The sequence below is a fragment of the Atta colombica genome, unplaced genomic scaffold (assembly GCF_001594045.1).
Source record: "Atta colombica isolate Treedump-2 unplaced genomic scaffold, Acol1.0 scaffold110, whole genome shotgun sequence".
Classification (NCBI taxonomy): domain Eukaryota; kingdom Metazoa; phylum Arthropoda; class Insecta; order Hymenoptera; family Formicidae; genus Atta; species Atta colombica.
Genome location: NW_017259196.1, coordinates 852,954 through 863,755, shown reverse-complemented (window position 1 = coordinate 863,755; position 10,802 = coordinate 852,954). Strand labels below are relative to the sequence as shown.

The 10,802-nt window shown below is 40.4% G+C and overlaps 2 protein-coding genes across 2 annotated transcripts in view; one reads left to right on the top strand and one right to left on the bottom strand.

The window, feature by feature from the left end:
- Window positions 1-747: 747 nt before the first annotated feature.
- On the top strand, window positions 748-2,386 carry LOC108693884 (COMM domain-containing protein 8-like). The gene is made up of 4 exons (XM_018203064.1): window positions 748-968; window positions 1,034-1,195; window positions 1,879-2,031; window positions 2,108-2,386. Exons 1-4 carry the CDS (start codon window positions 873-875, stop codon window positions 2,261-2,263), a joined length of 567 nt encoding a protein of 188 aa, XP_018058553.1. The 5' UTR covers window positions 748-872; the 3' UTR covers window positions 2,264-2,386.
- Window positions 2,387-4,496: 2,110 nt separating this feature from the next.
- The window catches only part of LOC108693885 (nascent polypeptide-associated complex subunit alpha, muscle-specific form-like), a 119,249-nt gene continuing 112,943 nt past the window's right edge, over window positions 4,497-10,802 (bottom strand). The window contains exons 5-8 of the mRNA XM_018203065.1: window positions 7,475-10,126; window positions 5,495-5,665; window positions 4,691-4,765; window positions 4,497-4,605 (exon numbers count right to left, since the gene is read on the bottom strand). Of these exons, the coding sequence (XP_018058554.1) occupies window positions 4,561-4,605; window positions 4,691-4,765; window positions 5,495-5,665; window positions 7,475-10,126 (2,943 nt within the window). The 3' untranslated portion in view covers window positions 4,497-4,560. The remainder of the gene's footprint in view (window positions 4,606-4,690; window positions 4,766-5,494; window positions 5,666-7,474; window positions 10,127-10,802) is intronic.

Genomic DNA, 10,802 nt, shown 5'->3' with positions numbered 1-10,802 from the left:
ATATATATATATACTTATATACCTACAAATACATACGCGAATAGTCGAGCAATTTTATGCCTAGATTTAATTAAGGAAAGGACTGAGGATACCTTAACTCAAAATGTGTCGTCAAACCTGCAGAAAGATCTGAAGGGAACAAGACAGAAGGAATCGCGACAAAAACTTACGTAGCCATACATTCGCAAAAATACCGCGAAATTGACGCGAATTACGTCTAGCTTGTCTAGCGATAATTAATGACAATAAGGTAACTGGTGTAACTGCCGTTTGAAATCGAGACAGTGCGGCAGGATTAGTGGTGTCATCTAACGGGGAAAAAGTAGAGTTTACGCAACTCAGTCGGTACGATTGATTCTATATATGTAGATACTGCAGATAGAAACTTGAAAATGATCATTCGGTTTTTTTCAGAACCAATTGACTTATCAGCTGATGGAAATTTGTGTGCATTTCATATTTTCGAGATTCGTCAACAGATGACGAGAGCTGCTGGCGAAATGTCAAAAGCGTCTTCCTAACCTCAAACCTCTAGTGCATTTTCAGCGATTATTCGAACTCATCAAGAAAGGCCACTAGGACGAAGTCAAAATTATTTAAAACTGTATTAAAAAATTAGGAAAAATAATTTGAGAATTATAACATATTCAGTTTTAACATTCGGGTATCATGTAATTTCAAGGAAAAGTTAAAGACATAAAATCATCAACTAGTAAAAGTACTTAAAAAATCCTCTCAAGTGTATTCTTGCATTTAATTACAAGAATCTTCTGTCAATGGAAAGCGAGATGCAACATAATTATGACATTTTGTACAATTATAAGTTTTTTGTAGAATTTAAATTTTAATCTGCCTTCACATTGACACTATTGATGAAAGAGGAACACACGTTGAAAAGAACGATGGAGAATACTCAGTCGCTATACATTAGTCTCTTTAGCGAGGAAAAGAATGACGTCTTAAAGGAGGTAATACAATAATGTGTGTCCTTAGTTTTGTCTGACGTCGTGTAACAATTTCATTTTGTATTAAGCTGTTGCATGCCTGTGTCGACGAGATCTGCGGTCGCCCAGGACCATCATATTGCAAATTCGCCAACAGCATGGATTGGAGCAGAGCGGAGTACGAAGGAGTTTACAAACTGATATCATCGTTATTACGAAATCCTGCCTCTCTCTATATGATAGAGGAAAAGGTATATCTGCTGAGAAACTGGTTATCAAACTAAGGATACTTTCCTTAACATAAAGTTGATATAAGTGTCTTTTTATTTTTGTTACTTACTGAATGTCAAGAGAGATAGAATGTCGACTTGTAAGATTAACTTTAATCTCAGTCCAGTTCTTTTTATCTTTTTTTAAGAATTAAAAAAAGAGTAAACAGTAAGTTAAATGAGATTAAAGTTTATTTTACATTGATGAAATCAGGTGAAAGGAGCAATCAACGTGGTGCTACATGCTTTGAAGCATTTTTTGATTGGTCAATTAATAAATTCTTTCTGATTAGGCAATCAAATGCTTCAAAGCATTTGTAGTGAGACTTTGACCTTAACATTGACAAACAAGTATATGATTACTCTATTATACTGAGTCCATGTGACTATTTTCCTTTCAGGAATGTCAATCAACACAAATATCTTTATATTTATTGAATAACAAAGAACGACGTGTCAATTATATCTTCTAAAAAGAAAATAGCTTGTCTCTTGCTGGAAAACATCTTTTGCTTTTGTTGTTGTGTATCATATGTCATATTTACTTGGAGTATAAAGAAGTCCCTATAGAATTTTTAAAATTTATTTTAATTATAAATCTACTATGATTCTATTTGAACTCTTTTGTACTCCAAATAAATTTTATTGGAAAATGAATTTTCCAGATGCCACAAGAATACCATGAGTTACCCGAGCAAGTGCAACAAAACATTCTTACTTGCTTGAAAGTACGCAGGGAACAATTGACTGACGCTTTATTGCGGGAACATTACAAAAGAAAATTGCCAACCGTGATTGATCACGATTGGAGATTGAAGGTATCATGCTTGATAATCATTCTATCTACTTACAATGGATTATATTCTTAGCTTATGTCATTACATTTCTTTACAGTTGGTAATGGGTTCGAGCAAAATTGCCTCGTTAAGAGAATCTCTACTGCAGTTAGATCTCATAATAGAAGATAAGGGATCTCGGCGTATCATAAATTTGGAATTGAATAAAGATGAGTTAGATACGATAATAAACAGTTTAGAAAAGCTAGTATAAGTTTTGATATTTTTACAAAGAAAAAGAAATGTATATAATTCTTATATATGTATTACAACACGTACTAATTATAAGTTGTGCAGGACACGGGTTCCGTGATGAAATAAATACTCGCTGTTGTTACACTTTGTTTCACAGTTTATTATAGGTTATAGATAAATGTAGAATAGTTTAGTTACTATTATAATTGCTGATCGAAGATACTGGAGACTGTATTTTCGCATCTGAGGCGGTCTCGATTCAAAGATCTCATTCACAATTTTGTAGTCTCCGGCGCAAAATAAATAAACGAGCGAGGTTTGCTTCGACGGCGCCTCAGAGTGATAACAATCACTAGAGAAATGGTATGGGTGCACGGATATTATCAGTCTCGATTCGCTCGTGAAGAATTTCGATAAAAAGTTCGCTCTCGTCGCCAAAACGTGTCATCCTATTAAGAAGACAATGAATCTTTTTTTTTTTCTTTTCGTTGTAAAGATTTTTACGGACAGATATATTTAATGAATGGTTTTACTATACAACTTTTAACTTTACTTCTTTCCCGCCCTTATACGTAAATATGTATGTAATCGCTTAGAAATTAATGCCGGACACGAGTGAAGACTCGATCCTTTACCTCTCTATCGCTCGGCGATATTACCGGATATCGGAGCGTCTCACACGTGTATAATGCGCTTCTCGTTTACAACTTTATGATCTATGCTACGCGATCTTAATAAAAAAAGCTTCTCGTAAGATAATTACTCTTTTACTTCTGGAGATCCGTATAAACGTAGAAACGTAGAAATATCCGTATGAAAACTTGACAAAGGTTCGGAGGTCCGTTCCGGAGTGGTAAATTGTGCATGTCTCGTAAATTGTAATTAGGCGATACTTTTTAATGATTATCATAAAAATTACGATAGGCTTCGTCATAAGTGTTCTCTCTCGTATGGAGAAGTAGCAATGTTTCGAACAAACGCCGAATTTACACAAACGCATTCTCTCTATAGTCTAGATTAATATATCACTTACATCTCGTTTTTTTTTTCGACTTACTGTATATACTTTATCTCGTATGTTCCATGGTACGTACGTATACGCGGTGTAAATGTCCCTCATTGCATGTATTGGTGTATAATGTGTTTTTCCTCGTGTTCTCGCAGCGCCTTTGTGCCCGCGCCTATCAAAATTATGTTAAAAATGTGCAGTTCCTCGTTACAACGTAAAACGTCTCGATTGTACAGATGTAAACGGAAAAAGGAAAACCAAGGACCGCGAAGGAAATACGAGCGAAACAATGTGCCGGGTGCCCTCGAAGTCGCCGATATGAGTGCGAAACTTTGTCGCGTGTAAATCTTTTTCCGCTTCCTTCTTCCACTTTTCTCGCTCGTGTATTTCCATCTTTTTCCTGTTCTCACCATGGCGAAGACGCATCTCTCTCTCGTTTCCGCGCACTATCATTCTCTTTCCCCTTTCACACCGTCAATCGCTATATCACACACAGCCTGCCCTCTCGATTTCTTCCTCTATATTTCGGCTTTCTCTTTCTCTCTCTTTCTCTCATTCTCTTTCATGCTCTCTCTTTCTTTCTGTCGCTTTCATTCTCGTTCACACTCTTTCGCTCTCTCATAGAGTACAATAGTTATGTAATTACGGGAGGGCGCCATCCAATGAGTATTTCCTCTGGAATGCGCGACGAACGATCCTATCATCTTGACGATCTCAATCGCTTTTATCGCTTGTCCGTCGCGCGATGTTCGAGCATTAGACTTTACTTCAGTAACAGTTAATGATACTTAAAAAATTTCTACACAGCAGGGACGATCATTGTAACTCGCGGTTAGACACAAGCCGAAAGCTTAATTTCGACGCCTTGAAAGCCTTCCCGCGCGCCACAAGGAATAAAACGAGCATCATTTAATCTGTGAAAGAGACCGTGCCACGTAACGTTATGTGTCCTCCTCCAGAATACGTTTCACGTAATGTATGACCTCATGAACGTAATAATAGTTCTTGAATAAACGATCATAAACTTTCACGCACGTATTTTCGTTTGCCCTGCTGTTAAACATCATCTAATAATTAATAGGCCTACTATAGAGTCTGTATGCTCTCGCGATGCCGCGGTCGTCGTTATTATCGTCATCATCGTCGTCGTCGTCGCCCCGTTTTCCCCTTTTGCTGCTCGTAACGAAAGAACGTTATTTTCTGTTGCAGGAATGGTCCAAATATACATATCTATATAATATACTTTTTTGGTTTTAACGAGAGAAAAGAACTTTCTTCTTTCCAAAATACAATTCGATTAGTGGCGCTTATTCGTTTATGTTGTTTTGGTGGTGCGCGTCAGCGATGATTTCCTGAAAAAGAAAAAAAGATGAATTGTCTATTTAAGTGCGAATCGATGTTGCAAAAATTTTATGAAAAAAAAAAAAGAATACTTACATTCGTGTTGCATTCGATAGCTTCGTTCACTGCCGCCGCGACTGCTTTATCACTTATGTCGATCTCCTCGATAGCCTTTGGAGAAAAAGAGAACAAAAGCATTAATGGCGTTTATGACTGCTTAGTCACTGTAAAAAGGTGCAATCGCAGTATTAATGATCAGATGGCCCCTCGCTCATTAATCTTCCTCGGTCAGTATACTTGATAATGACCTTCAGATTCATTTATGCTCATCGAACGTAAATGATCTCTTGGCGATCATCATGCATTTATAAAAAATATCAAAATTATACTAATTTATAAGCAACTCATTATTTAAACTGTCTAATCAATTTTCATCTGATAATTATCAGAGATATATTACTACATGTCAAGATATATTATTATATACTTCATTGCTTTATTAATTATCGACAAAATATTAATGATTATTGAATTGAGAATTTGTTAATATAGATTTTTTTTCAAGACAAAGATTCTACTACTGTATTTTAACTCTTCATAATGTATAATTTAACAATAATATTCTCATTTCATTGTCATCATCCTTCAACTTTCTCATTAAAGCACTTCGTAAATGTACATAAGTAAAATGTCCAGTCACAAAGCAAATAAATGATAAAGAGAGTTGTTGAGACTCTTCTCGAAACGGTCGATCGATACTATCCCGTGCATCATCGACAATGACTCACTCCAGGCTAATAATAGCACGGACGTAGTATACGTGATTATAATCTTCAGACTATGGCTAGACTGAAAATTATATATATCCATATATATATATATATTTATGAGTATGTATACCTTGGTGACCGAAGCGACGTCCTCAGTGATAGCCGGTGCTGTTGGCGGGGAGGCGGGTGCTTCGGTCGGGACAGCCGGTGGTGCAACTTTGGGAGCCTCATCGGCACTCTCTGTCGTGCTAGCATCGTGGGTGACGTTGTTTTCTACTGGCGCCTCAACTTCCGGAGCGTTCTGTAAAATACAAGTCTCTTCGTTATGTGATCGTCATGTATTCGTTCATTCATCATTTCTTTTTTTCTTCAAGTCCAAATCCCAGCATGCTGTAACGAGGACAAAGGAAGACGTAATACCGATTCTGCCGAATTTCGTTTATAAAGAAAACAATATTTCTTCCCTTCTTGTGAATCATCAGATTTAAACGAATATCATAAATGAATCATCACGAGATGATTATGTTGCGGTTCAAGTAGGAGATTGCAAATATCCTGAGATTATTTAGGAATAGAACTCAAAGTAGAATTTTTGTCTCCTCAAAATGAGATAACTTTGACCTCGGGATAATTTTGGCTCAAATTAAAAAAAAAGCTATTTTTAAAAAATATATGTATGTCCAAAATTAAAAAACATAAGATGTCTTAAAACGTCTTATATCTCAATTTTTACATGTATGTCGTTTGGGTATCAAAATTTGAGCCGAAGTTACTCCACTTTACAACATATAAATAAGTAAGAAAATATGCAGTGATTTACAATAGAAACGGAATTTTCTAGATAAATTGTTACACTAACATACTAACACTAAAAATATCTTTGATATAAACATATTGATATAAACAGGTTAAAGTGTATTTCTAAATTTAGCCTGTGTTTTAGTGCGCCTGGACAATCGCGATGACTATTACCTCCTCGCTTGAAGCGCAGCATACGACAAAATGCCTCAGCAGAATCGTTTCGTCATGCTTCGGGCAGCGCAAAGAATTGAAAATCCCGCTGGCGAACCCTCAGATAAGAAAACTCGGCATGCGCAAGTACAAGATGCTTACGATACAACAGATGCAAATACAGCACGACAGTAAGTATTGAGCTCTTCTAATGAGCACGTCTATCAAAAATATCTAAAACGCCAGCTACCACGCGCGTATCATTAGATCAACTGCTTTTACGTCTATCAATGAGATTCACGCTAGAGGCACCTCTAATTTATTCGAGCGTCTATGTTATTATTAGTATAAGAGAGCGTTCGATATGAAAAGATTCAAAATCTACGGAAATGACATCAACTGACGCGGCAGCGCGAATGATCTGCTATTCGCCGCGTCATAAAAAGTATTCTACTGCAACGCATTGATTTTAATCATATGAAAGGTCGTGTTAATATTATCAAGAAAACCAAGAGGCAAACAACACAGGTGGCAATAGGTAGTCATGGTAATATACATATGGTCTTTTAAAAAAATGGAGAGTTGGGCGGAAGCGTCGGAGGACATCGAATAGCAGAGTAAGGCTTGTGTTAATCACGTTCGACAGAACGAAGGATGCACACGAAACGAGACCCTCAGGCGTTGAAACACAACGGGGACGCATCGGGATGGAAAATGGATTTAGCGGATTCTCTGAGGACTGACCGGCTCCGGTCGTGCATCGACACACCCAAACAGCAAAGTATAATTTTGTTCTCGAAACGAGAATTATTTAAGGTCTCCCCCGGACTGTCAGTCTCCTGTCACTCGATGTTACCCTTCGTCGAGAGAACGGAGCGGAAAGATGAGATTGTGCGCTGGATATGAAAAAAAGAGATGAGGGAGTGAAGGTTTTTGGAGTTCAAAATACGTGTTCGATAATTTTTGAACAGAGAGCATTGGAGGAATTCTGGAAAGAGAGTGGAGATCGGGAGAGCCGGTATTTTCATTTTCAGGCTATAAGACCACAGAGACAGTACTGTGCGAACCGTACGACGAAGATATACGTGGAACGAGGCGCCCGCCAAAGAATTTTGGCCGGCTGCATTCATGCCAGGAGGTTGTGTTGCATATTAGTCACCTGGTGATGCTCCTTGGCGGCAGTCGACGGGATGGAGTTCGACAACTGACACGACAAGGCCTCTTCCTGGCTTTCGGTCTTCGCTACGCACTCGGTCGCCAGTCTCTCCTTCAACTCAATGTTCGATTGATCACATGACATCGTCAGCGGTTCGCTCAGCAACATCGATTGTTCACGATTGCTGCTGTCGTCTTCGTCATATGAGGGAATTTGTGAGCGATCTTTCGTGGCGGTTTCGGTCGCGATGCCGGATGTGACACTGGACTGTTGGAAGTTAGGACTTAAGGGCGGCGTGAGGAGTGTCTCTGTCGGGTCTCTTGGGTTGGCTGCGTGCTCGACGGGAGCTGGTGGTAATTCAGCTACGGACATGTTCGCGGGAGGGATCAATAATAATGGACAAGAGAGTTCTTCCGGTGGTAAAGGATAATCGAAGGAATCTAAGCTCTGCGTCCCCGTGTCTTCAGGTGCCGGTGGTAGATCTTCCAAAGAGATAGGTACGCTTTCGGGTTCGGGCGAGAGAGCTAGCGTTTGAGGTTCACTCAAGTGCTTTTCTGAAAGGGAACACGTCGGAGCGTCTGACGGCATTGATTCTATATCATCTAAGGGACAGAATTCTGGCGATGTTATGCGATCCTTTGATGAAAGAAGACACCTTTTGATCTCCTCGGTTTGCTCAAGTTGCAAAGAGGATGTCGTAAACGGTTCTGTCTCAACGACTGAAGTAGATACCGCGGTAGGTTTTTCTTTTTTGCTAACAATTGGTTCTGTTTCAATTGCACTTGTATTTTGAAGCTCAAATGTTTGAGGGCTAAATGCGGTTAAATCTTCAGGCGGACATGGCAGCATATCTTCAATTTCACTGACTGCTTCCATTTCATTTTTCATATCAGACGTGACAAATTCAGTTAATGGCTCAACTGTCGCGTTTTCCGGAACAAACATATCCTCCAATTCTTCTGAAATCAAGGTTTCTTCTGTAGGCAACGCAGTGTCCGATTCAAGCTCAATCTCCAGTTTCTCTTCGTCAGTTTCGGGAATCACCTTGACGGATTCAGTGGTGTCGGTAAGCTCTTCTACACTGTCATCTTCTGGAATGATCAACGCAGGCCTGGCTTCTACCAAAATATCCTCCGAAACTGACAGCGGACCTTCCTCGGAATTTATAAATAACTCAATCGGCGAAGTTGTCAATGGGACTCCTTCTTCTTCCTTGATTTCTTTCAGCTTTGCATAATCGTGTTCGTATTCGATCGGTATTTCGCTCGATTGTTCCACAACTTCTACCACTGACGACTGCTCTAATTCCCTTGACGAGCTTTCGATCGACTTTGCGAAGAGTGTAGAACTAACTTCTGATAATTTCTCTGTATCAACAGACACACATTTTTCAATTGAAGGAAGATCCGAGTCTGATAATTTCTCAATTGATTTTATGTGCTGCGTTTCATCTGAAAGATTCTCTACATTTTCAGACGATAAATATTGTTTTACTGCCGGATAGGCGTCTTTTGTTTCAATCTCAGTCGACGATAATGTTTCAGCCTCGACTATATGTTCGACGTTAGACAGTACATTTATCTTCATCGAAACTTCACAGTTATTTATCTCGCTCTCTGTTTGACACTCCACGATCGGTGAAGCCTCATTCACAATTTTGCCCACCGCAACAATATCAGAAACTTTCTCTGCACCTTTACTCTGTGTATTTTTATCACATTCCATCGCAAGTGATGGAGTTTCTTTCGCCGAATTTGCCTCACTTTTCTGGCACTTAAATACTTTCTCCTTCATCGCAATGTCGCTATCTACTTCTAACACTTCTTCCTTATTATCCCAACTACTCCCTAACGTCTTCCCAATTTTTTTCGCAATATCTTGAGACGTCTCAACTTCGATCTCGGCCTCTACCACCGGCAGACACTCTACTTCCGCGAGAACAAAGGTCGCTTCCGTCGAGGGCAAGTTGTCGGTAGAAGAATCAAGTGATGTGGGGGACGCGACAGCGGTAGTGATGGATTCATTTGCGCGGTTCTCTTGGGGAAGAATATCCTCGCGAGACGACGGGTACATGTCGGGCGGTGGTGCCGGTGATGCCGGCGGTGTCGATTCCTCCTTATCGGCAGCCACGGCAGGCAGCTTGAGCGCCTCGGCCAGGGCTGTGGCGTTCGCCGCGGCCTGCCGAGCCTGCTGCAAAGGCGACGGATCTATGGGGGTCGGTGGTGGACTGGATGGAGGCAGGGATGGGAGGTCCTCACTGGCTTTCCTCTCAATGATAGACGGCGTCGCGACTGGTTGGACTCGGTAGACGGGGATCTCTACCGGGTCCGCTACGGAGTGACCACCGGCTGACTGACTGACCTCGACTACTTTTTTCTCGGCCTCGACTTTTTCGACCGCCTCCTCTTTCTTATCCTCGACGGACGGGACGGGAGTAAGGGCGGAGGGAGTGGGTTCCTTTTTCTTTTCCTCGACCGGACTAGCAGCTACGGCGGTTGCTGTTGGCGACGCTGCGGCAGCTTCTTCCTTCGGCTCGGCCGTGGCTGCTGCTGTCGGTGCGACTACCTGCTCGTCCGCTGAGGGACTGCTCGCCGCTGATTTCTCCTCCACCGGACTGCTCGTGGCGGCCGTTGCATTCTCTGCGTCTTCGCCACCCTGAGACAATCGAGAGAACACACCACTTTAGACATTTCGTACGACGCACCACACTCGCCTACCGCAGATATAAAAACTCTACATTTTAAGATATTAATTTATTTTATCTCATAGTTTCATAAAAATATCATTGCAATATTTCGTTACATTTATATCATAGAAACACATAAAGTGCACCGTTTGCACGAATACTCTTATAAACAGATAATTTAATTTTAAACAAATAATTTTTAGCACCTCGTTTATATGAATTAATAATAAAATGCAGAAATATAAATTTCGAGTAGAGAAATATTTATTATTCAACTATTTTTAGCGGACGATCGGCTCTAAATGAAAGGTGAGCTATGCCACGTGGATGAAGTGCGATGGAGAAAAATGTTGGTTCATTCGAGCGCGATATTATTTTTTTGTTCGTTGCGAGGGGTGGTCGCCGACGACTACAGCGCGCGTTCTCTCGTGCCAAGGGTGAGCTCCGAGCGACTCAAATGAAAACGAGGGTGAACAGCTTAATGATACATGTGGAGCGAAAGAGAGAAAAAGAGAACGAACGATGTGTAAAGAGCCGTACGTACCCCTGGTGCATACGAGGGCGGTAAAAAGAGGGTGCACAGTGGGGTACCGAGTTACCAATGTTCTCACCCTTTAGGAGCCGTATCAATCGTGTCACTGTGTC